This window comes from Nansenia antarctica (assembly GCF_963989245.1).
Source record: "Nansenia antarctica genome assembly, chromosome: 15".
Lineage (NCBI taxonomy): Eukaryota > Metazoa > Chordata > Actinopteri > Argentiniformes > Microstomatidae > Nansenia > Nansenia antarctica.
Window position 1 is genome coordinate 25,137,469 of NC_137685.1, and position 27,732 is coordinate 25,165,200.

Genomic DNA, 27,732 nt, shown 5'->3' on the forward strand with positions numbered 1-27,732 from the left:
TAACCCAGTACAATGTGTTCTTTATTGCATCACATTGGTGATAAGTCCTGTATGAAATGCAACACTGAAGAGAAACATGATGGGAACAAACATGGCAGTAGTTTGAGCCTGACCATGACCCAATAGGCGCAGCTAAGAACAACATTGGCCAGATAATGATACAAAAACAGAACATATGTTCTAGGACTTTTCGGTCCCTTCAATCAAAATTCCAGACTCGCATAGAAAAGAAAGAAATAGGGGGATCGAATGAGTGCTTTAAGTAGTCAAGCAAGATCTACTTTGGTGGTATTTTGGAGCTTCTCTTTAAGACAATGATATCAAACCAGCACTTCTCACCATATTAGCCACAACTGGGGTATGTTAAACCTGAAACGTTTAAGGTTGGGGTTTTCACTAAGGGCATCAGGCTTTATTTCCATATAATCAAAAAGGGAATGCAATTTATAACAAGAAGGGTGCCTTTAAAAGTCACTTTGCACTTGTTAGGATGAAGTAGAGGCCCTGGTTAGAGTTTGAAGGTGTGTGATTGAAGTGGGTAAGGACCGTGAGTGGGGCAGTAGAAGCAGAGCAAATGGCCGCCTAGCCACCGGAAGGCTTCCCCTTCACAAACATCACGCCACACACTTCACCCTGACTCGGGCCTGCTGCATGGTCTCCTCCTCCTCCACAGGTTTCTCAGTAGCGATAGTGGTCTGGCTTGAAGGGTCCCTCGCGGGGCAGGCCCAGATATTTGGCCTGCTTCTCCGACAGCTTGGAGAGCTTGACTCCAAGCTTGTCCAGATGGGCAGCAGCCACCTCCTCATCCAGCTAGACAGAAGAGAGGAGGAGACGTCAGGAGGAATTCACCAGCAATTCAGAGCAACCAAACAGTGGACAGAGCACTGTCCAATTATGATTTTTTAAATACGTGAATATTGCATGCATCAAATAAACCCAACAAAATGAAATCCTATGGCTTTGTTGCATTCAAACAGTTCAAAATCCTTAAAAGAACTTCAAAAACTAGCGTCCATGCCAAGACTAGACAGAATCCACTAAACTGTCAGAACCACGGCCGTCAAGACAGTTGAACATAACGTTTCCAGCAGGAGTGGATTGCATCATATCAGGAATGGTCCTTCCACACTCTAAATAGATGACTAATAAATAGATAAAGAAAAGCGTCTTTTCTTAAGAGTGACATGTGTTAACCTTGTCGGACTGGGTTCAATTTGCAGCTGAACCTTTAAGTGTTAATCACACAGGTGCAGTTCGTGGTTCTATAGCCAGAATCACTGCTGGTCGGCAGACACAGCGTATGGCTTAGGTTAGAAGCCTAAAGAGGTTCTACACAATCCCATGTGTGCATCACTCAGTATATGATACTTCACACAACACCAAAAGAGAAGTTCAAAGAATAATACTTTTTTCCATCACCTCAATTTCAGGGATATCATAAACCATTATTTTTAAGCGGTTCACATTTCTTTGAGTTTACAAAAGCAATTATCCCCATTATTGTAGATAATGAAACGCCAAAAATACAACAGCTATGTGTACAACATGGTGAGACCATGAAGTAGTACCATTGCACCTCAAAAAGACACCCAGCTCTGGTAATAATCCAGCATGACTTTAGAACTACCTTCATTGGAGCAGAGATCAACAAAATGACCGTGATCTTCTTACAATTTTAAAAAGCCATAGAGCTTCAGTGCTGAAATAGTTCGCACCAGCCAGCTTCAATCAAACCTGTCTAAGGTGTTTTTATGATCTATCTTCATCATAATTACTGCCCTCATCCCCCAACCACACATCATTCTGACACGCAGAAGGTTCTCACCTAGGGACTGGTCCAGAGATGGTATTCTTACCATTTCACAATTACGTTTTTGACCATGAGGTAGAAAAAAAGGGTATGTTTACACTCAATGCTGTTTATAAATACTGCAGTGCGGGGCACAGTCACAACACACCCTTTTACCCAATCAGGATATGTCCCCCCCCCCCCCCCCCCCCTTGTGCCTGTGACACCTCACCTTCTTAGGAAGGAAGTAGACTCCCAGAGGGTACTTGCTGGTGTTCTTCCACAGCTCGATCTGGGCCAGCACCTGGTTGGTGAAGGAGTTGCTCATGACGAAGCTGGGGTGACCCATGGCACAGCCCAGGTTGACCAGCCTGCCCTCGGCCAGGACGATGATGTGACGTCCATTCTTCATGAGGTAACGGTCCACCTGGGAGAACGTGGGAGGGGTTCAACTTAGTTGCAGATACGTCTGGGTCTACCCCAGCTGGTTTGAAAAGGTGGGTTGGGGAGATGTGTGCATCTGTCCAAGCGTGTGTGAGTACATGCTTTAAGGTGGAAGAGGTTAAGAGGTGGTTTTGAGATTGTGTGTGTGAGTCGTCATCTCAAGGTCTTATCTGTGTGTGTCTGTGTGTGGTAGCTTTGACGTCTTATCTGAGTGTGTGTGTGTGTGTGTGTGGTCATTTTGAGGTTCTCACTTGAGGTTTGATGTTGATCTTCTTGGCTGCGTTGGCATTCAGCCAGCTCATGTCGATCTCACAGTCAAAGTGGCCGATGTTGCAGACGATGGAGTCATCCTTCATCTGCTCGAAGTGTCTGAGGGGAACAGAACCACAAGAATGTTCTGAATGTGCCACATCTATGGGAACAAACCTGGGTCAACCAGGGATGACAGCAGAGGCTGCAAATAATATCCCAGCATGCAGCAGGCGACATTCCTAGAAACTGGACAGGTCTAGTCAACAACATTATACTATGAAAGTCCATACGTCCCAAATCGCAGGATCATGTCTGGTGACAGGAGTGTTATGATTGTTAGCGATAGAGCCGGAGCTGAAGCTAATTCAAAGTCTAATGACTAAACGGATCCATTCGTTAGCCAACACCTCAACTAACCTTTTAGGCTACTAGCAATTCTGCTAATGTACAATCTGTCAAAATTACTGGGTGTCTCCAGTTGTTTTTATGTTCAGCAGTTGATGTGTGGACTATCTTGACGTGTCTTGACTTAAGGCAATCATGGCATCAGAGGGGAGTCTTTAATTGGTGATTCTTGGGGAGCAATTTATGTTTAATGTTTAAATGTTTAATTATGCTCTCACTGAGTGGCATATATTGGGCCATCATGCTGATAAAGAAATGCCTGTGTTAATAGTTCAGGATTCATAATGTAGGTTTTCACAAAGCACTCCGAAATGTAAACTTAAGGCTGAGCTGTGAAAAGAAGCTGCATCTAAATTGTTAATAATAATATGTCCCAAAACGTTGTAAACGTGTTTAAAAACAGACACAAGCTGGGGTCTGATCAGCCCCGGCTGGGTCACCTGGAGGAGGGCGTATGATGTTGAAAGACCCGAAACGCTCGATGATTCCAGGAACATCACTGAAGATGTGTCCAGAGGGGTCAGTAGATGCATGTACACAGCAAAAACAGTTTTGTTAAGACCAATTGCGAGATTTAAACGTAGTAGTTCTGTGTTAGTGGTGATTGTCAATGTGTTAAAGTGAAGCAAATTTCACCTAACACAGCTCTTTGGCTGCATCACAGTAACATGGTAGGTGGTGAGTAGGGTTGGGTACCGTTTGGGTTTTATCCGGTACCGGTACCTAACCGATACTTTAAAAACGGTACCGGTACCAAAACGGTACTTAATTCGGTACTTTTGATTTTTTTAAATGACATATATATATATATATATATATATATATATATATATATATATATATATAATAATAACAACACGGTCGACAACATTAAACAGCTTTTCACTTTTTTATTGCTGAGGCACAATATATATTAGTTAAATATACACTCAAATTAAAATAAATGAAAATAAAACTCCTGAGCCTTGGGGACTCCATTAAGCTGGGTACTGATGTCGAATATGATGTCGAATACGAGTACACACTTGTTCGGCAGCCCCTCAAGGACATCAGAATATTCTTAGAAAAGGGATCTAGTGAAGAGGCCTGCATAGCCCCCAGAACCAAGAAGACCAAGAGGAAATATAACTCTGATAAACTGGAGCCCTCCACCTCGTCAAAATCCAAACTCTGTTGCCGCTCAGCTACTACTACTCCCCTCCCCCTCTCTGGTCCATGATACATGACGATTGATTTTTCAGACACAGTAGTAGGATAAGGATATATCTACATGATATATACATGATCTGACACAGTACCCGAATATCAAGAGATCCCCGATCATGTTGTCCTCCTCGCAGAGACGCAGCCACACATCCGCACAACGTCATCAACAGACGCGTAGAATCCTGGAGTGCACTGTCCAATCAAAGGCTTGCGTTCGTAAACTCGCTCTGAGAGCGTCGCATCGCACACTGGGCCCGACGTCATAAGGGGAGCAAGTCATTTGATTGGACAGAAGGCATTCCACGAGTGGTGATCAGAATTCCAGAACGAGTTTACGAAACGCACCCATAAGTCGAGCGTCGCGTTACGCCAACCCGCTAGCGGAAGTTGCTATTAGCAACCTTCTCGTTATCCTTCCGTACTCGCTGCTTTCACTGAGTGGAAATTTAACAGGCGATGTGACGTCGCGAGATAGAAAAGTACCGAAATGAGGCACCGAAATCTCCTTTGCAATTCGGTACGGGTACATACCGAATGTAAAGTAACCGGTACCTACCGGTACCGATTTTCGGTACCCAACCCTAGTGGTGAGTGGGAGAGTGCATCACAGTAACATGGTAGGTGGGGAGTGGGAGAGTGCATCACAGTAACATGGTAGGTGGGGAGTGGGAGAGTGCATCACAGTAACATGGTAGGTGGGGAGTGGGAGAGTGCATCACAGTAACATGGTAGGTGGGGAGTGGGAGAGTGCATCACAGTAACATGGTAGGTGGTGAGTGGGAGAGTGCATCACAGTAACATGGTAGGTGGGGAGTGGGAGAGTGCATCACAGTAACATGGTAGGTGGGGAGTGGGAGAGTGCATCACAGTAACATGGTAGGTGGGGAGTGGGAGAGTGCATCACAGTAACATGGTAGGTGGGGAGTGGGAGAGTGCATCACAGTAACATGGTAGGTGGGGAGTGGGAGAGTGCATCACAGTAACATGGTAGGTGGGGAGTGGGAGAGTGCATCACCGAACATGAGTGGAGGAGCAGCCAAAGTCACAGAACAGGGGAGCAGCTAAGGGCCATCAACATTACCAAAATAAGCAGGTGCTTTAATCCTCTGACTGGGTCATAACTTTAATACCGCTAATATACAGTTAATATATCTCAAAGTACCTTTCAACTTTAGTCAGAGCACCACCATCCCTTCTGCAAAGTTACTTCGCAATGATTTGGGCATGAACTTAAAATGTTAATCTTACAAATGCTAATAGAGGGGTGTATCCCCCTTCCCCCCTCCCTTCAGTTGGACAGAGGACAGACTCATTTCAGGGTACGGAACCAAATATGTGATCATTTGGGTGAACTATCGCTTTGTTTTTTCAATTCAGTGAAGTGTTGCGTTTCCAGGTGCTCCAGACTCATGATACCTACTTGCCCAGAAGGATGTCCTCACAGCCGGACTCATGATACCTACTTGCCCAGAAGGATGTCCTCACAGCCGGACTCATGATACCTACTTGCCCAGAAGGATGTCCTCACAGCCGGACTCATGATACCTACTTGCCCAGAAGGATGTCCTCACAGCCGGACTCATGATACCTACTTGCCCAGAAGGATGTCCTCACAGCCGGACTCATGATACCTACTTGCCCAGAAGGATGTCCTCACAGCCGGACTCATGATACCTACTTGCCCAGAAGGATGTCCTCACAGCCGGACTCATGATACCTACTTGCCCAGAAGGATGTCCTCACAGCCGGACTCATGATACCTACTTGCCCAGAAGGATGTCCTCACAGCCGGACTCATGATACCTACTTGCCCAGAAGGATGTCCTCACAGCCGGACTCATGATACCTACTTGCCCAGAAGGATGTCCTCACAGCCGGACTCATGATACCTACTTGCCCAGAAGGATGTCCTCACAGCCGGACTCATGATACCTACTTGCCCAGAAGGATGTCCTCACAGCCGGACTCATGATACCTACTTGCCCAGAAGGATGTCCTCACAGCCGGACTCATGATACCTACTTGCCCAGAAGGATGTCCTCACAGCCGGACTCATGATACCTACTTGCCCAGAAGGATGTCCTCACAGCCGGACTCATGATACCTACTTGCCCAAAAGGATGTCCTCACAGCCGGACTCATGATACCTACTTGCCCAGAAGGATGTCCTCACAGCCGGACTCATGATACCTACTTGCCCAGAAGGATGTCCTCACAGCCGGACTCATGATACCTACTTGCCCAGAAGGATGTCCTCACAGCTGGACTCATGATACCTACTTGCCCAGAAGGATGTCCTCACAGCCGGTGGTCGTCACAAAGATGTTCCCCTCCTGACAGGCCTCTTCCATAGTGGTCACTTCATAGCCTACAACCAGAGAAGACAGTTGTACAGGCTACTCATGCTGGATCACTTTTTTTTGCTTTTTTTTTTAATAGCAGACAAATCCCAGATTGTGCCTTTACTTGCTTTAATACACAATATATACGTTTTAATACGCTCAATATAGTTCATTCAAAATGTGTATTAGGACCCTGCTCTGAACATGAAGGGTGAAGAGGGAGTTGAACACAGTGGAGTACTGACCCTCCATGGCCGCCTGCAGGGCGTTGATGGGGTCCACCTCAGTGACGATGACGCGGGCGCCGAACCCTCGCAGGGCCTGGACGCAGCCCTTACCCACGTCCCCGTACCCCGCCACCACGGCCACCTTGCCAGCGATCATCACGTCTGTGGCGCGCTTGATCCCATCGATCAGAGACTCCCTGCAGCCGTACAGGTTGTCAAACTTACTCTGGAGGGGAGAGAGGGAGGAACATCATTCATTTAACCAACACAATTCGTTTACCCAGGAGGGAGAAACAAAAATATTCAATGCTGTATGTAAAGCACTTCCTGTTGTATGAAATGTGCTATACAAATACAACTTGCCATGCCTCACAGAACATCCACAGAAAAATCTGGAATATATACTGTATGTGGCCTACCTTGGTAACAGAGTCGTTGACATTGATGGCCGGAACCTTGAGTTCGCCTTTCTTCAACATCTTGTAGAGGTTGTGGACCCCTGTCGTGGTCTCCTCAGACAAACCCTTGATGCCTGTTAGAGAAGATCAAAACAACATGACGGCAAAGAAAACTAAATAAAAATGGGACATTGTTTTGCTGGCTATATCTGGCAGATGCTAGCAGAAAGAAACATTTCTCTGACAAATGCTATTAGTTATTATTAAATGTTATTAGCACATTCATATTCGAAATGTCAGATTTGACAGAGAGAAACAACGTCAGCCTGCATGCCATAGTAACACTTCCCAAGGGACAGTTACTGTTGGGTGCCACTGCAGGTTGAATTCCTTGGGTTCTCACAATATTCGCTCTATAGAGCAATGCTGCCCCCTGGTGTACAATGCTCAGAATAACATCCTTGGAACTACTGCTTCTGAAAAATGCAGAACCAAAACTCTACACAAAACTAAACTAAGAATTGTGCAATAGTTATTTGGGGGTGCAGTGTTCACAACAGTTTACCATAAGGACCAAACTGAAGCAAAGAATACTGCTCATCAGATATGTTCTGACAGACAAGACTAGTATGGAAAGGATGTACAATATGACTAGTGTACTGATCTCGGCAATGGACAGAAATAACAGGACCTACAATATATTGGCTAGCAATGTTACTGTGTACACAGGTCTACATTTTGTGTTGGTATTGGTGTTGGTAGAGCTGAATTTAGACCAGACTAGGGATGTGCATAACAAAATTGACTGTAGCACTTTGAGATTCTTGGAATGTAAAGTGCTTTATAAATGAAATCCATTATTATTATTAAAATGTTTTCATATTCGAATAATCGGTGGGTGCTATGAACGAATGATCGATTTTCCGATGTGTGCTCACATTCACAAAGGCAGCCATGGATCATCGGCAAGAAATCACTTAATATCATAAACGCAAAAAAAACCACCTTTAACAGTTTTATTCTGGTATTAATCCTCAATAATTTCTTCTGAAAATTAGGCTAACATAACAATAATGCAGAACAGAAAAAAGGCATGCCGCTAATACCCTGCGCACGCATTAGAGCAGTGCGCGCGTTTTGTTTAGCTGTCCAGCCACACTCAATAGTAATAATAATGACTGAACTATATTAATATTATGCTGGTCTATTGTGTATATTGGTTTTGCATGATTAATGCAAAAACAACAAATAGTGCTACAGAACCGACATTAGTTCTGACCGTTCATTTTAAATCTATTATTCTGTCCCATCCCTAGACCAGACATGGGGCAAAACACTTCAAGATATGCTCAGTTGGGCATATATACAGCATTTTATACGGTGTCATGATTTATTAGCTATCGATAGTCAATTCACAGACATTGCATGCATAGGCTACCTGTTGTATGTTCTCAGTTGTTGCCCTCAGTTGGAACTGTACTGTACTGTAGCATGGCAAATAAGACTTGAAACTGAACTATAAGGCTGGACATTGACTACTGAGCACTGCACTATTTAAAGCACAAGACATAAGCAAATTGCTCTTAGTTATTCTGATTGATTTGTTTGGATCATTAAAAGAATAACAGTTACAACCAGCATAATGCCTCCATAATAAAAAGTTGGCTAATTAGCTACGGTAATAACATTGCTAGGTGACTGAGCAATGTGATGTTAGCTATAGCTAGCCATGTACTGTAAACTTCTCTTTGAAAAGCCCATCTGACCCAGTAACTAACACTGACAGATATTGACAGCTGACAGCTGTTGTCGGGGAGTGGGGTTAACCAGCTATTGTTACCGCCCATTACCTGGCTGTGCAGATGTGTGAAACTCCTAAATCTTTAAAAGGCTTTTTCTCAGGAATGTGATTTCAGGGGTACCAACATTCAAAAACGTGTGTCGTCTTAATTTTTTCCGATTTCAATATATGACACATCATTTGAAAGCTTACAATCTGTAGTTTCAGCGTATGTAAAATAAAATAAAATGTAAACTGAGAAAAAGCTTTGGCACCTGCTTGGTCAAAACACTGGCTAGTGACACATTTGGTGTTACCGACAGGATCTCTTATGTAGGCGAAATAATTTCTTGGCAGCATACTTTTCTTATAGTGGCAATATCTGGATATGGATGCAACACACCCAGATATGAAAAGGACCTAATTATTACGTAAGATTCACAAAGATTAATGAATAAACAGCCGGAGGAGTCAGGCAATTGCGACATTCACAAATTGTGACTTGACTGGTTAAATATCAAAGCGTATAATCCAAAGGCTTAACAAATAACTGTGTGGGCTACCCCGCCGCCCCCGCACTTCATTGGAAGATGACATTTATACCTGCAAGCAGTTTGGGGTACTTCTGGTGCACCATGTTGGTGAGGTCACCGCCGTCATCCAGGATCATGTTGAGGGGCTGGCCGTCCTTGAAGTAGATGGTCTGCTCAATGCACCACACGTACTCCTCGTCTGTCTCACCCTTCCACGCGTACACTGTAAAGAGAGGCGAGGGCGCCAATTAGATTTACTTCCTGAAAGATTCCCATAACTCATAGTCATCTTTAACTACTTCAACTTTCATTGAGGTAGTGACACTTTAGTGGAATGGGGACTGACTGGGGAGAATCAGAGGGAAAACATGCATGCAAGATGACATTTGTTACAAATGTGTCTGTACTGAACATTAAGAGCCTTGCACAAAATAAACAGTGTAGTCCTGTAGTTCTCGAATGACCCCTTTTTAAAAGACAAAAGCTACCTCAGATTCACAAATGTATCTCATCATAGATGTTGATAACTAGAAGGCATCATGAAATGAGTGTCAGCTTGCCTCACATTCAGTCATTTATTTAAAGAGAGATCAGTGTTTATCAGCACATGATGTGAACAAGCAGTTAACTCAAACATGAATTGAGTAAACACACGGGTGCAAACTGGCGATGGTCAAAAAAGGTGACACTTTTCTTTTGCCCGTAGATGGTCAGCTCTATCATTAACAGTGGTCTAACAATGATGCGCGTGTAAGTAGCGATGGCCCTGACCTTAACACCCTCATAATTAATGTAAGCAACCTGTTCCTAAAGTAATTATGCGGGTTCCTGCAGGTTTCAACAAGTTACATTTAAGACCTTTATAAGACCACTTTTAATAGATTAAGACCTATTGAGCAAGTATTGGTATTAGACTCACATTCATTGATTATTTTCATTAGCAATGCTGGGTGATCTGTTCTGTTGCATATAGAACAATGATAATGTAAGTTAGCCTACTTTATCAATTTCTTGATTCATTTCCATTGCTTCTCAACACAATACTAGATATAATAGCATAAATAACATAATAAACTCACACTGCATAGCCTACATACTGAGATATGGCACACACACACACACCTCTCACAGGAGGGCCACACACACACACACACGTACAGGTACACACACGCTATATTTACTAAAACACACACACCGTTGCTACCACTGCAAGTTTGAAGAAATTATAACTTCACATGCCTCCAGTCGAATCGCCTCCTACGGCGATTATCGTATCGTGGCCTCGTCTTATCATTTCACGTGGCAAAATATCGGGGTTTTGGGCGCAGCTTAACCAATGTCACACGAGCAATAAGTGTGCAAGTTTTGTTGTATATGTTGTCTCTCATCCGCACGCGGTCTGGCAACAATAATACATTTTCCGGTCTGACTTTTTAAATAAAAATAAAATCGATTCTACGCAAGTCTAAAGCACACAGAAGCCATTAAAAAGGTTTATTTTGAAAGTCTCACCCTGTGACTGATCCTGATGTTATAGAAGCAGCGTAGCAGCAGGGTAAAGCGAGGTAAAGGGGGACGCGAGACAGTCTAGGGCTGCATTTGTAAATTTGCCGGAGGGCACACTGGGCTCAACGTCATAAAGGGACCAAGTAATTTGATTGGACAAGAGGCATTCCATGACTGCTGGTCAGATTTCCAGAGCGAATTTACGAACGCAGCCTAGAACTAAACCACTCGCCGACTCGTTTTTTTTCATAACACGAAACTTGAAGTTGTAAAGTATCCACTCTATATAATAAACAACAGTTTAACGATCACTAAATACTTCATGGATTGGATTCACCATTCTCGTTTGCCATAGACTACTGTTTGGTAAGGCTTTTGTAAATACTTTTGTTTTGGGACGTGTTTGTGTTTGGGGCGGTATGATCATCTAATTATGTGTAGTTATGTGTTTCTAGCATGTCGATGTTCTATCAGGTAAATTCGCTAGAACTAACCTCCATACCCTGGTTCAGAAGAAGAAATCAGTCCTTTGTCACTTACATCGTCGTCCTCGATGAAACTTTAAGGTGGATTGGTTACCCTAGATCAGGGGTGCTCATTAAAAAAAGTTTGCCTATCATCCTACCCTAAACGGAGATAGAACCTTATAATTCTAAGCTCACGATTTGCCACCGACTTGATTGACGTACACAGGTAAGACAGTCTGAGATCTCATCGTTTCTAACACACGGTTCACCACGCACGCGCACGTTCAACGCGCCAAATACAAAACACCTGCCAGCTAGCTATTTCTTTTTACTAGAAAGCGGATCAAATGAGTGGGGAAGCTGGACCAAGCAAGAAAGCCAAAACGTATCACTTCCATTCAGAATGGGATGACTTTTGTTTTTACAATTTCATTTTCCAAGTGTGTTTGTTTGATTTGTAAATGTACAATAGCCGTTTCAAAGAAGGGAAATGTGGAGCGGCACTTTCGGACAGTTCACAGAAAGTACGACACTGACTTCCCTCCAAAAAGCGAGCTAAGAAAGAAAAAGGTGAAGGAACTGAAATCATAGTTGTCCGGACAGCAGGCATTGTTCACAAAGGTGACTTCAAAAGCGACGGCAGCCACCGAAGCATCTTTCAGGGTGAGTCATGCCATCATTAAGCACAAGAAGTCCTTCCAAGATGGAGAGATGATAAAAGAGGCATTCGTTGAAGCAGCTGACTCATTGTTTCGGGACTTTAAAAACAAACCAGAAATATTAGCTTCAATCAAAGCTCTCCAGCTATCAAGAGCTACAGTTACACGGCGCTGTGAAGCCATGGCCGAGGATTTGACACAGCAGCTTCAGAAGGACATCGCGCTGTGATTGTTTCTCACTACAATTGGATGAGTCTACAGACGCAAGTGATGTAGCTCAGTTGTGCATCTTTATTCGGATGGTGTTCACAGACATGACTGCAAAAGAGGAGATGTTGACATTATTGCCCATGAAAGAACACACGCGGGGAGAGGACATTTTTCAGGCTTTCAAACAATTCATCGAGAAGACCCAGCTCCCTGTGTGCAAGCTGGTGTCAATCACCACGGACGGTGCGCCCGCAATGGTTGGCCGCGCCAATGGATTTAGTGCAGGGAGGACGATGCTTTCCCCGATTTCCATTGCATCATACACCAACAGGCTTTATGCGCAAAGATGCTGAATATGACAGAGATCATGGATGTGGCAATGAAGATCGCCTGTTCTATTCGCGCTAGATCTCTCCAAAGAAGACTGTTCCGTGCACATCTGGAAAAGGCCGACTCCGATCATTCAGAGTTATTGCTACACACGGATGTGAGGTGGCTTAGTAGGGGTAAATTCCTGCAAAGATTCCGAGAGCTCTGTCCGGAGATCAAAGAGTTTCTCCGGGTCACTAAGCATTCCGAATATAATCAGCTAAATTACGACCAGTGGCTGCTAGATTTGGCATTTTTAACGGATCTGACCAACATGTTAAATGACCTTAATTTAGAGCTGCAAGGAAAAGATAAAATCGTGATCAATATGATTAGCTCAGTCAATGCTTTTAAGCGAAAATGGCAACATCAGTCCTCAAAGCTGCAGCGCCATGATTTGGGGAACTTCCAAAACCTCAAGTCAGAGCTGGAGACCAGGGGTGCAAACTGGTGATGGTCCAAAAAGGTGACACTTTTTTTTTTTTGCCCGAAAACAAAGACAATGGGGGGGAAGATAGTGCTAGCACCAACAGTGCTACATGGATAGCCTAGCACTAGTGGTGGTAGATGGGTAGCTCTAGCATTAACAGTGGCCTAACAATGATGCGCGTGTAAGTAGCGATGGCCCTGATCTTAACACACGCAGAATTAATGTAAGCAACCTGTTCTCAAAGTACTAATTATGCGGGTTCCTGCAGGTTTCAACAACTTACATTTAAGACCTTTTTAAGACCATATTTAAGACCTATTGCACAAGTATTGGTATTAGACTCACATTCGTTGATTCTTTTCATTAGCAATGCTGGGTGATCTGTTCTGTTGCATATAGAAGTTAATGTAATAATAATAATAATGTATGTTAGCCTACTCTATCAATTTCTTGACGGTTTTGACAAAAAGCGTTGCTATTTTCAGAAACCGAAAAACCGTCCTACCCTAACTTACACCTTTTCGTCTATAAGGAAAACACATCTCAGACATCCTGACTGCTCCAAGTAGTCAAATACATGTAGTCAAATACATGCTCACATCCAGTCATCCGCTCACTGCTCTCCATCAAAAATGGCTCATCCATCAATAATATTACATAATAACAACTGCTCTGATTAGATTGCTTAGATTGTTTAATACATCAACGGGGGGAAAAGCGAGATGAACTCTGCGCGAGTATCATGCTTCCTCCATTCCTATCTATTCCATTCAAAGTTTTTTAGCCTTCCCCCTTTCCACTGGTAATAAGGAATTGGCAAGAATAGATCGATATAAATAGATAAACATAATGCAGCACTATCATGCACAGATCAGCCTTAAAACATGTAACGTTATATATATAACGGAGCGATGTATTTCTACGGAAAGGCTGACTGACGCGGGGCTCATACAATCTCCGCGTTTGTTATAGATACGAGTGCTCCGGTGTCTTGCTGGTAGTCAAATATATTTATTTATACAGCATATGGATGTTACGTGCCTGTTACCTGCCGCTTTCAGTTCTAGTAGTTTAGATCTCGCAACCAGGGAAACGCCGACATGTGATAAAGGGAGCAAGACGCGAATCTACCGGCATTTGACTCACGAGTGAACGGCGATATAGGTAGATAACTAGCTTAAGCAGCATAAACACAGCACATTTTGTTTGACAAAATACCTCACTTTTATCATTAGATATAGCTATGAGCTATTTTCCCAGTTATAGCTGTTGTTAGCTCAGGTGTATGGAGGGGCGGGCGTTAGTGTGGAGACACTAGGTAGAGCAGAAACTAGGCCAAATGCAAAAAAACAAGCCAAACTATAACAGGGTAAACACCTATGCAATGACGCTTCTCTAACCAGGACGCCTATGTGTTTACATTAGCCTAGGGATGCAACCTCAGCAAATATTTTCAAGTCAAGACTGTTTGTCAACGTTTGCAGGAAAAGTGCTATACAAATAAAGGTTACCGTATTTTCCGCACTATAAGGCGCACCGGATTATAAGGCGCACCTTTAATGAATGGCCTATTTTAGAACTGTTTTCATATACAGGGCGCACCGGATTATAAGGCGCATAGAATAGAAGATACTGCAGTCAAACGTTTGACTAGGGTTGCGTTACGCCCAAGCTCCACCTACTGCGTTGCGTCACCTCTCCATCGGTGTTGTGTCAACTTCCCGTTGTCCATGCTCCACCTGAGCGTTGCGTCACCGTCAACGTTCTACCTGCTCCACTGTCAAAAATATATATTTTTCCACCTCAAGTATCAGCCGTTCGTCATCCATTTTTGCAACAAGCGTCAAGGATCTGCGGTGATTCACAGCTGACTCGCGTGAATAGCAATTCGCAATAGCTGCGACCACGAGATATAGAGTAGTTAGCTACAAGCATTTTCAATCTGGTATTATCTCTATTAGTGGATTAATTGCTGTGGTGATTTAACAGCTGATAAAAATACATCAAGTAGACTACAAACAGAGCAAAACAAGAAAACACCAGAAAACCACCAATAGGCTATACAATTATAACCAACAACCAATATGTGACAGCTCCTGGTGAAATGTGCAACGTAATTTTTCAGTTTTTACACATGCTTAAACTACAGATTGTAAGCTTTCAAATTATGTGTCATACATTCAAATCAGAGAAAGATTGAACACGACAGGCGTATTTGAATGTTGGTTCACCTCAAACACTGAATGGCAGAAAAGTGACTCTGAACGCAGCCACAGCTACGAACGCTGCGAACAAAACACATCGCTACGAAGGTCTAAACTGTATTTTAATAACATGACAACATACTGGGGGAACATCGACATGCTAAAAACACATAACTACACAACTAGATGAACACACAGTTCTTGCTTTTGAACACGAGCTAAAACGAAAGTATGTTTACAAGTCAACCCTCCCTTACCGGTAGCCTCCGGCAAACGAGAATAATGAATCCAATACACAAATTATAAGTGTTTAGTGATCGTTAAACTGTTGTTTATTATATCGAGTGGGTACTTTAAAACTTCAAGTTGAAAGCACCAAGAAGGACCGCCTCGAAATTCATCGATGTTCATGTCCCGTGCTAGCGCTGTTGCCTTCATTCGAATAGTGACTGTAGACGCTCCTACTTGCTGCTCTCTGTTCAACAACCCACTGTTCGAGTTTGTCCTCTAACTGTGGCCATCTCGCTTTGTTCCCTCAGAAACTCTGTTTAGTCTTCTTTACTTGGGGTCTTTATACACACACAAGTGGTGTGGGACTGTGAGTAAGCACAGTACCGGTGTTTACTGATTACCGTAATGCTGCAAGCGGTGCGGCTTTGTAGTTTACCAGTCGTACTGAAACATTTTGACAGAGCGCCTTGAGCGCCGTGTACAACCAGTATGGATCAACCAATTAACCAATTGATCCATATATAAGGCGGTCCGGGTTATAAGGCGCACTGTCGTTTTTTTTTTTAAATTAAAGGCTTTTAAGTGCGCCTTATAGTGCGGAAAATACGGTATTATTATTCAGGGGTGCAAACTTCCAAAATGTCTATTGCTTCTCAACACATTACTAGATATAATAGCATAAATAACAGAATAAACTCACACACTTACTTACACTCACTTACACTGCATAGCCTACATAGGCCTACTGAGATATGGTACACACACACACACCTCTCACAGGTACACACACACCTCTCACAGGAGGGCCACACACACACACACGCTATATTTACTAAAGCACACGCACTGTTGCTACCACTGCAAGTTTTAAGAAATTCTAACTTCATCGTCGTCCTCGATGAAACTTTTAGGTGGATTGGTTACCCTAGCCTAGATGGTCTACGTGACATTTCACAATCACAAACATATATGTACAGAAACTCACGAAAGTATAAAACACCGCTAAAATACTGCTTCTCTTCAAATCACTCCATGACACTTTGAGGTCAATGCATTAGTTTTTTTTGTGAACTACCGTAATAACCCTAAATGGCTAGAGAGTGCAACTTCTCTGCTTTCAGAAACTGTTGAATTTTTTTCGATTGCACATATAGTTCAAGAATTACGATAGTTTGAACGAACCCTGTAAAATCCTGTTGAGAAGTTATCGCAACATAGAAGTTATTTCTATGTTATTTTATTTTATTACTTCTTATGTTTCTACTTCTATCTTAAGACCTTTTTATTTCAACTGCAGCAGAGTTTAGCAGACAGGAAGATGTTAGCTCGGGCATCATGTGACTTGGATGAGATGAGATGTAGACCCCCCCCAAATGTTTTTTTTTTCTCCAGATCTACATGATTCACGTAGGTCACCTATTTTGAGGTAAAAACGGCGAATTTCGCCGAAAGGTGACAAGTTTGCACCACTGGGAGACACAAGGGAAGGCGTGTGCGCAATTTGACAGTGCGCGTTACACAGAACAGATTGGGACAATTTTGTCACAGTTTGACAAACGTTTTCAAGACTTTGCATTACTCGAGCCAGTCGCTACATTTATGTGCTACCCATTTCGGGAAGATGTTGAGGTTGATTCACTCGCATCAAAAGTTGCAACGCTGTTTCACTTGAACTCCTCTGGAGTGGAGGATGAGATTTTGACACTACAAGCTGACATTCAGCTGAAGGCCAGGGCTCACAGACAGTTCTGGAACTTACTCACAGAGGAAAAGTACCCAAACATGAGGAGTTGTGCTACCTTCTTGACTGCATTATTCGGCTCCACTTATTTATGTGAGTCAGCCTTTTCTCACATGAAGATCATTAAGTCAAAGTACCGGTCCACCATGACTGATGATCATCTGGAAGCCTGCTTGAGGATGGCTACCAGCAGCTACTGCCCGGACTATGCAGCCCTGGCTGATTCCATTCAGTGCAAGTCATCAGAGTAAGGTAGGTACCCTACTGTAAATCTGTTGAAATGTAAGCTAAATGTGCCGTGGGTTCTACTGTGTATGTGTGCTCAGGACCATGGACAGCTCTGCTGGTTGTGTGTTATTGGTTGGTGATTGGTCCGCTTGGTAGCACATGATTCCGACATGATTCCGACTCTCTCGTAGGCCTAAATGCAGAAGCCATGACAGAAATGTCATTTACTTTTTCTGTAATTACTTATTAATAAATATTATCTTAGTTTAATGTAATTTCAATGCATTATAGACATTTTCTTTGCAACAAGCATAACAAAAAAAATCGCTATTATGCCGCTATCAGTGCGTGCGTTCTGCTGTGTATGTATGCTCAGGACCATGGATAGCTCTGCTGGTTGTGTGTAATGGCGCTTATTCATTGACCAGCACAGTCAGGAAGGGTAGCTAAAAGGGTGCACGTGTTAAATCTGTTGAAATATAGGTTATTGTGCTGTGTTGCTGTGTGCTCAGGACTATTGTACAGCTCTATTGGTTAATTTGGTTTCTTAGTCTGATTGTTTCTTGTGCTTTTCCCATGCAGGGAAGTGATGGGCAGTCTGAGAGAGGGACAAAGATCATCAATTAGCAACCTGCTACTTTTCTACACCTGGACTGGAACTACAAACTAAAATAAAGACACAGAGTTAATGTTAATGTTAATGGACTACCAGTGTGAATATTTGTTACATAGTTTAATAAATCTCTTCGGAATGAGGCGGGCCCGTCATAAACACACCAACCTGAACCAGGCAGGAGCCGGGGACGCCTCCCGTCTGGACCACACAGGAGAGGGCATCACTCAGCCCCGCGCCACCTCACAACACACACACACACACAGACAAGCACACACAGACAAGCACACACACACACACACACAGACAGACAGACACAAGCACACACACAGACTGTCTGACAGACAGACAGACAGACAGACAGACAGACAGACAGACAGACACACACACACACACACACACACACACACACTCCGCCGCCCGGAGACGTCGATGGCACCTGGCCAGTCTGGTGTAAACCACTCAGAGCTCCTGAGTTAATGTTAATGTTAGTGGACTACCAGTGTGAATATTTGTTATATAGTTTAATAAATCTCTTCTTTGATTTTGAAACAGTGTAGCGTGGCCTTAATTTGTTATTATTACAGTACATTTTTGTGTTCGCAGCAATGGCAATATGTTTTATTTGGTTGGTAGATCTTGTTGAGCTGGTAATTTGAAAAGTTGCTCACAAGCCTAAAAAGTGTGAGCACCCCTGCCCTAGATGGTCTTCGTGACATTTCACAATCACAACATATATGTACAGAAACTCACTAAAGTATAAAACACCGCTAAAATACCGCTTCTCTTCAAATCACTCTACAGCTCCTATGACGCTTTGAGGTCAAGCTTTTTCAGGTACTTGTCCTTCGGACAAGTGAACTTATCTTTTACTTGTCCTAGAGCTCAAGTTACTTGTCCAAATCCAAAGATTTTGAAAAAGCAATAATATGAATAATAATATATTATACTCTCACCGGCCACTTCATTAGGTACACCTTTTCAACTGCTTGTTAACGCAAATACCTAATCAGCCAATCATGTGGCAGCAACTCAATGCATTTAGGCATGTAGACATGGTCAAGACGATCTGCTGAAGTTCAAACCAGCATCAGAATGGGAAATAAAGGTGATTTAAGTGACTTTGAACCTGGCATGGTTGTTGGTGCCAGACGGGCTGTTGCGTGATATTATAGTGTCAATATGGACCAAAATCTCTGAGGAATGTTTCCAGCACCTTGTTGAATCTATGCCACGAAGAATTAAGGCAGTTCTGAAGGCAAAAGGAGGGGGTCCAACCCCAAGGTGTGCCTAATGAAGTGGCCAGTGAGTGTATGTGTATGCAAATAACACATTTGACTACTATTGATTTGATAATGATGTATCCTTAATTTTCAAATGTATTCATTAAACAATATTTTGTAATTATTTAAAAACGTAGGGGTAATCAGTGATTACCCTAACCTTTTTAGATTAAGATTGGCCACAAAAGGGATGAATATCTAGGAATATTTACAAAAAATGTTTGTAACTACAGTCCCTCCCCAATGGAAGCAATCTTATTTGCTAGCCTTTGGATAGTATCCTATATTCAAATTGAGAAATCTATCATTAGTGTCAATCTGAAGTTCGTATTGCGATGTGCTGGTCTTAAAACTTCAAACCTAAAATATACGGTCGCATCGAACTACATGAAAATAAGCGGCACTGAGAAGAAGCGAATATGCGCATGTTCACGTGAATGGCACTAGTGACAGGAGACCCACAACACTATGGCTGCGTTCGTAAACTCGCTCTGGAATCTGATCAGCACTCATGGAATGCCTTTTGTCCAATCAAATTACTTGGTCTCTTTATGACGTTGAACGCAGTGTGCGCTCTGGCGCTCTGAGCGAATTTACGAACTATGACGATAACGAACTAGGAGAGACTGAAATAGCGAGAATGAGGCGCGGCATCGCTTTGCTTGCTATTTTTTTTTTACTATTCAGATCGGAAGGAGGAATTAATGTTTGCAGATATTAATATATATTGATGAGTTTTTTTGTTTTGACTTGTCCATCGGACAACTGCAGGAGGAAGTCCACTTGTCCAAACATAAAATGTACTTGTCCCGGACAAGCGGACAAGCCTTAATGTCGAGCCCTGAATGAATTAGTTTTTTTGGTGAACTACCGTAATAACCCTAAATGGTTAGAGATTGCAACTTCTCTGCTTTCAGAAGCTGTTGGATTTTTTTCGATTGCATATAGTTCAAGAATTACGATAGTTTGAACGAACCCTGTAAAATCCTGTTGAGAAGTTATCGCAACATAGAAATAACTTCTATATTAGTCTATTTTATTACTTATTATGTTTCTACTTACATCTCAAGACCTTTTTAAGACGTTTTATTTAAACTGCAGCAGAATTTAGCAGACAGGAAGATGTTAGCTCGGGCATCATGTGACTTGGATGAGATGAGATGTAGACCCCCCCAAAATATTTTTTTTGCAGATCTACATGATTCATGATGTCACCTATTTTGAGGTAAAAACTGCGAATTTCGCCGAAAGATGACAAGTTTGCACCACTGAAACAGTTAGTGAAGCAGCCACTTTAGAACCCATGTATTCAGACTGAATTTCAGGTGAGCTGAACACAATTTTGAGAAACATTTTTTGGAAAAAATATCAAAATGAAATTGTCTTGTTTTCCATTCGTTCCAAATTAAATGGTTGTAACAGAAACTCAAGGTACACAAAGGTATAAACTAGAGCCTGAGATACATATATTCCTGTGTGGACACATTCCACTGATAAAAACGTGCCTCAGCCTCACATTCTGAAATGATAGAAAATCTCAGTAATAGTGTTTATGGCAAAATATACACTTTGTATTTTTATTAATGAATAAAGTTGGTGTTTGATGTTACAAACTCAAATTCAAAACATTAGCGCTTTGGAAGGCAGTCAATTAGTACAGTGGCTAACAAAAACTGTTACTGAACAAGAGTCAGTCACAATATTCAGTCACAATATTATTGAAATCTGAGACAGTACAGTAAGTTTGCCATTGTTTTTGTATGACAATTGTGCTAAAAAGAAATTCTGTAAATCATTTATAATAATCTGCAGATATTGGTTTTGCCCCCAATAAGGTGGCGTCCAAAAATCCATCATCGGTAGGGCTCTAGTATAAACAAGTACTGAATGAAGATGAACCGTGTTCCAAGAGGAAAACACAGCTTAGCCTTTATCCTACTGATTCACAATGACATAGCTTAACTAACCATGGACTAGGGACTACTTCAATACATTTAAAAATGCATTAATCCCTCCCCCACTGAGGTCATCACAGACCTGTAAGTGGATTGGAGAACTGATACAGAGATTACTACCCTATTACATTAGGTTTAACATGTCAGACAAGTGATCACATCAAGGATAGAGGGAAGTTGGAAAACAGGTTTATTGGAGCAGAGCTTTGGATTTGCCTGAGGCTAGGGAATGAGATAAGCCAGACGTCTGGCATGGTGAGGCCTAACTGTAGCTGCTGGCTCCACAGGGGGTCACAGGAGGGTCGCTCTACACCAAACGCCCGTTCTCACTCATAGTGCATGTGGCTGATAACCACTGGATGGATTTGTTGGCAGAAAGCCATATACAGAGTCCTCAAAAAGTACTGGAAAGACGAAGCATTTCATCTTCTTTTATTTCTATACCCCAACAGCTTGGAATTTAAATCAGACAATTACCTATGAGGTTAAAGTATAGATTCTCATCTTGACATATTTTAATCTCATATTTCATTTTTCAGATGGCTTTCACCATTTAGAAATTACACGTCTTTTTATACACAGTTCCCCCTATTTCAGGGCACCAAAAATAAGCCTTATTATTCAACATGTTGGTCAAGTCTTTACGACATCATAATGAAATAGGATTATTCTGAAATTCAGATGGACCACCCAACGTAGTCTACACCGTGTGACCAATGACACTGTGACCGGTGTTATTGTACAACTCATTGTTTGCCCCCCGACCCACATAAACCAGCGAAGGACCCTTGTGTGCATAGCCTCAACCTTATCTGGCCTTGCATTGCACAAGGTAAAGAGACAGAATGAGAGCAGGCCTAATCCGGCCTCAGCCACAGAGCCAGTCCTGAGTGGTTCTAACACAAACAGATCCTTAGTCCAGCTACTCCTTAAAACACTTTAACCTTTATGTAATCAGGAAGCTTGTTGAGATAAAGGCCCAATGCCATTTCAGATTTTTACCCCAACCCCTCTTTTTCAAGTGCCCCTCGCTTTTTGACTTGCCCCTCGGAACATTATCATAGAAAAGCATGGACGCTCGCGATTCGTTCACAACTTCTCTACTGTACTTTAGTTACATTTTGGGCATCATATGCCATCAAAGGGGGGAAATGCGACATGGAAATATGTCAAAATGCAGGAATGTCATGCACAAATCGGCCTTAAAACAATGTTGTAAGTTTAGCTAGCTAGTTAGAGGCATCAGCATACTATTAAAAAAATGGTTATGCTTGTTATAAAAAGATATAAAGAAAAGGTCTATTACACATTGAAGACATTAAACTAAGATAATACGATTGTTTGTGCATTTATTTAATGTCGCTTGTGCATTTACCACTATCTTGCTGATGATTCGCAAGGCATTCTGGGACATTTCTCATAACACTCGATTTCGAGTGTGCTTCTGAAAAAACTAAATTTGGATGTAGCCCTATCACTTCGCACAAGAATCGGGACACCCTATCCCTACGTGTGAACGCACTTTGAGATTTCCTTATGTAAAGTGCATTTGAAATAAAATATTATTATTAAAGTATAAAGCAATAAAGTATTATTAACGCACAAAACTGAGGTGTATGGCTAATTGTAGGGGCAAGGGGTGAAATGGGATTGGGCCAAACTCTACTTTGTGTAGATCTGAGAGATATGAGCAAGATAGCTAAAAATAGCTAAGCAAGTCGCAAGGTAGACTGAATAGTCCAATCCTCTGTGTACACCTGACCAATTCTCTCAGGGGGGTATTCCACGTACGTTGATTAGTATATCGGCGATTAAAATAAAAGCCACGTTCAGGCAACTCGTGATAGGGATTCAAGCCTCAAGTGATTCCTCGAACGAGGATCAGCCTTGTGTCATCAGTGTTCACAGAACACTGGTTTAGAAATCCTTGATATGGGCGCGTGCACGCAGACATGAAGAGTCGAACTGTCGAAATGAAGATACTACACTCCGCAGCGGTCCTACTTATTGCACAGCAGTCCTACTTATTGATCTTTATGAAGACGAAAAATAAGATGCAAAATAGTGCAATACCTTCGGACCTCTAGCTGGCTGCCTTAACCCCTGCGCCAAACACACCACTGTGATGACAGTAGGGCTGCAACTAACGATTATTTTGATAATCGATTAATCTGCCGATAATTTTTTCGATACAAATAAAAAAATAAAAATAAAGATTTATTTTGCGCATTTTATTTTATGTTTTCTAAATCAGCCAGGCCTATACATATACATGTGCAAAATGAATAAGTATTAATAAAAAATAATAAATAATATAAATAAAAAAGGCTTTGCTACATCAAATAGGTTTAACAGGCCATGGACTATGGCGGTAGATTGTTTCAATAAAGTAATTGAACTCTAGCTCAATACATGCATTGTTTTAGGTAATAACTTTGCTTAATGTAACGGTCAGTAACCCAAAGTTTAATATAGGCTACAGACAAGACACAAATGTTTTTATATAACAGATATGCTCCAAAACAATGCAATATGTCCTCTCACTCCATACAATAGGCTAGGCTACAGTCAGTGCCTCACTCTAACTCACGGGTAGCTTGGTAGGCTACCACTAGCTAGCCTTTAGCTTATCACCTCTGCTCTACCACTGACGTTAGCCAGCTAGCTAAATACACTTGTCATGCAATATTGAATTCATGAATGCGAGCAAACACTCACTGGCTATCGCATTACATTACAGTAATTTAGCTGACGCTTCGCCAGAACTCACAAGTGCATCTACCTTGGACGATTTCGGTCGAGTCGTTTTCTCCGCCATGATTTAAATGTAGCCGCCACGCCGGTGTAGGTACCGGATTTTCCCACCCTACCAGATTTTCACACTTTTCCGGTTCCGGTCATAGGTTCTGCCCTTTCCGGCCATAGGTAGCGCTATGATTCGCTTCGCGATGCCTACACCGCAACAGCGTGCAAGACAGCGTGGCGTGCGTCAACAGGAAGTAGGTTTGTTATGGAACAAGACCCGACGAATCGATAATGGAATTCGTCGCCAACAAATTTCATTATCGATTTTTATCGATTTCATCGATTCGTTGTTGCAGCCCTAGATGACGGTAATGCAAGTTGATAGACATACCTATTTTTTTTTTATCTATCTATTGATCACACTTTCAAAATATCCAATTATCTATCTATCACACAGTCAAACTATCTATCTATCTCGTAAAAAGTGGGAACTAATATTTCCTAAAAGACACTTGATGGAACTGTCGTTCGGGATGTAGTTTCCGCCTGTGAGACATTTTTGACGCACGTATGACCTAAACCAGCCTGTAAGTCTGCTCGCTACCAGGTTTGTTCTGAAGGAATGGTTGCATAGCAACCAAGCAGCAAATTATTTGAGCCACATTGATGGAACGGAACGCAAGCTGAAATTAGCGCCCGGATCTGATTTAAACCTGGATCAGATTTAATCATAGTACGTGGAATAGGCCCCAGATCTCCATGATGCATAGAGGAGAGGATCTTGGGAGCTCATTTGGGCTTAGTACAATATTTACCTGGAACACCAGTTTTGGCAATGGCTGAAGCCGCGTGGTCCTGAGTGGAGAAGATGTTACAGCTGGACCACTGGACCTACAACAAGGCAGTGGGTAAAGAGAGGGGGGGGGGAAACAAACAAAATATTGGTTACAGCTCCCCACACAAACTGTAAAAACTGAGGGTCAGGACACTGCTTTCTAAAAGTGAGGAGCAGTCCCCTTGGAGCGATAAGGGAACACACTTAGTTACAGCTAGGTCTGATAAAGAAATACAATGAAGTAAAAACTAGGACAGCCTTGGAATTGTGAGCGGGATGGATTCCAGTGTGTCTGGGGGAAAATACAGAGATGAATGTTAAGTTGGTTGGTCATGACCGGTAAGCCATCTTTCCTGCTTCTGTAACCCAAGGCTACATTTCAGAGAGTTAAACCAGAGCATCTGGGCTCAGAACATTTCATCCTGATCAAGACGATAGTGTGTCCTTGCTTTTGTGAAAACTGTGACGAAACTTCACATTATATGCTTACAACCAAGGCCCTCTTTATATGGCATCAAGGTATTTTGTTGAAATATTGTCTCAGTATTTTTTTTCTTCCCCCCCCCCCATACAAAGGGTTTAAATAATAGGGGGAAACAAAATACCTATAACGAGACAGCACAACTTTCATGGAAACCGTGACAGTGTCCAAATAGTGACATATGGATGAAACAGCGTCTAGTACTTCTCCCAGGGGGAGACTAACCTCGGCTCCCAGGGCGGTGAGGGTCTCAATGAGCACGGCGGTCTGCAGGGTCATGTGGAGGCAGCCTGCGATGCGGGCGCCCTTCAGAGGCTTCGACTGGCCGTACATCTGCCTCATCTTCATCAGCCCAGGCATCTCGTTCTCGGCGATGTCGATGGCCTTGCGCCCCCACTCTGCCAGGCTGATGTCAGCTGTGGATGGAAACCAAGGAAGAGACCTTCAGAAACATCATCAAACCAACTGCTTCTCTTTGGGTGATTTTTAAGGACACTTGAACATCAAGTTGAGGTGGTAACATATTCAGTGATTTCACTGAGGGGGTTATCTAAAGACAGGGCCATTGGGTATAGTTTACCACTCAAAACCTGTCAGACCTAGCCTTCAGGAGGTGGAGGTCAGCATGACCAGGCAGGCACTCATCAGTCGACAGTGCTTTGTCATTTTAGGCGTTACCGCTGGCAGACGCTTTTCAACCTGCATGTCGTGCAAATATATTTCCAGCTCCCACTGACTACTACTGGATGGTAACAGCTGCAATCCACACCGTCTTTAGAGGGAGGTCTCATAACTGAACCGCACCCCTGCACTCCAGTCTGATGCGGATTGCTAAGGACGTAAGCAAACAGAGCCAGCCACACTGAACTGGAGCTGGCCTGTACCTCTGGGGTCACACAGGTCACATCGGTAGCCTCAAGTATCCAAAGACCTGCAGGTGCAACCCACAACTCACAACACATAGTGACACTTATCCTACTCAGCTACACACTTGAGAAGGCCCATGCAATATGATCTTGAAAATTATTTAAACTATAATGTTGATGTTTGTTAAGACTGATCATGGGTCTGTTGCTGTTTGTTAAGACTGATCCCACACTTCTTGGGTCTGTTGAACTCAACCTGAAAGCCATGGGACAAAGTCTAAAGCAGCAGAGTACGACCAAGACACCTGCCATTGAGTAACTATGCATTCATTACTCAACAGCTATGCCAAAGTGAGGACTGAAATATCAAGTGCATATCCAATAGCATCAAATGCATATGTTACAAGGACGTATTGTGAAATAAATTGTATTTAAAAAATGCAGTTCTATATATATGGTGTAAAATGCAAGCCCTTTGAACAATTTTGAACAGTGATTTTGACTTAAAGCATTAAGCATAGTCACAAGAACAAGAAAACACACACCAAAAAAACCAAGTTAAACATCAAAGCGCATAGTTTTATATAAACCATCAAAGCGCATAGTTTGGGTTTAGTTTGGGTTTAGTTCACCACGTGCACAGATGAACAGTAGTACACTGTGTCATATGTTCACGCTTTGCCTGCGCCTGTCAATCATCACAGACTAGTGGCGGCTGGCAGTCATTCTTGGGTGATGTAGTTTTATAAACAACCTCATCCGCGGGAATTATGGCAGCAGATTGACTAAATGGACTACAACTACCAAGCTGAACATCTGAAGGAAACCGTGATTACCGGGGAAATGGCCAAGTGTTCCCGATTCATTCTCCAATGTGGTTCTAACAGCATGCAGGATACTGCACTGCAACATCAATAGTTGAATATGAAAAAGGGCCAATTTACAATGTTATCACGTGAAACACCTGAACTAGAAGTGTATATAAGGCTTAGTCAGCTAGTGAGCGAAATCAAAGCAGACCGCATTGGCGCTTTATGATTTCTAAGTTAGCAGCCTCTCTAGTTAGCAGTCATAATGTTTAAACGGTTTGTTTTAGTGACTCAAATCTGAGCTCACAATAAAGGTGTCCAGGCTGACTAGCTAACGTTCCTAGCAACACTACCGGTGTCTAGTTCAACCATCTAACCCTAACCCTAACCCAAGCACTACCGGTGTCTAGTTAAACATGTACAACAAGGAGAAATGGAAGAATACTGACCAACTTTGAAGGGTAATTTCTCGGACATGATTGTTGTCTTGTGGGTGTTAGTCTAACACTGTTAGATCTGTCTGGAGAAGTGCGTCTGGAGGCTGAACACGGACAGAGACAGAGAGAGAGGGAACGACGGGAGTTGTGAACTTAATTATAAGTGGCAGCCGATTCAAATATTCATGAGCTCCCAACGCCAATCACATCGCCTTACGTTTTCAATTGGTTGATAATGTCCCCGCCCCGTATAAAAGGGATCTGATAGGCTGATAATGTCCTTGCCC

The 27,732-nt window shown here is 42.6% G+C and overlaps 1 protein-coding gene across 1 annotated transcript; it reads right to left on the reverse strand.

Annotated features, from left to right (window-relative positions):
* Nucleotides 1–27,593, reverse strand: ahcy (adenosylhomocysteinase). The gene is made up of 10 exons (XM_080545678.1): nucleotides 27,458–27,593; nucleotides 25,559–25,749; nucleotides 24,833–24,908; nucleotides 9,447–9,599; nucleotides 7,085–7,197; nucleotides 6,684–6,891; nucleotides 6,377–6,464; nucleotides 2,485–2,602; nucleotides 2,022–2,216; nucleotides 1–810 (listed from the first exon to the last, which is right to left on the reverse strand). The coding sequence occupies exons 1-10, from the start codon at nucleotides 27,483–27,485 to the stop codon at nucleotides 679–681; spliced, it is 1,302 nt and encodes a 433-aa protein (XP_080401804.1). The 5' UTR covers nucleotides 27,486–27,593; the 3' UTR covers nucleotides 1–678.
* Between the last annotated feature and the right edge of the window lie 139 nt (nucleotides 27,594–27,732).

Bases quoted from the DNA above. Each gene is read 5' to 3' on its own strand.
- ahcy (XM_080545678.1), bottom strand. From the start codon at position 27,485: ATGTCCGAGAAATTACCCTTCAAAGTTG. The intron at 9,600-24,832 runs GTAAATATTGTA...CTCTCTTTACAG, and splicing joins TGCCAAAACTGGTGTTCCAG to TGTACGCGTGGAAGGGTGAG. The intron at 2,603-6,376 runs GTAGGTATCATG...TGTTCCCCTCAG, and splicing joins GAGGACATCCTTCTGGGCAA to ACACTTCGAGCAGATGAAGG.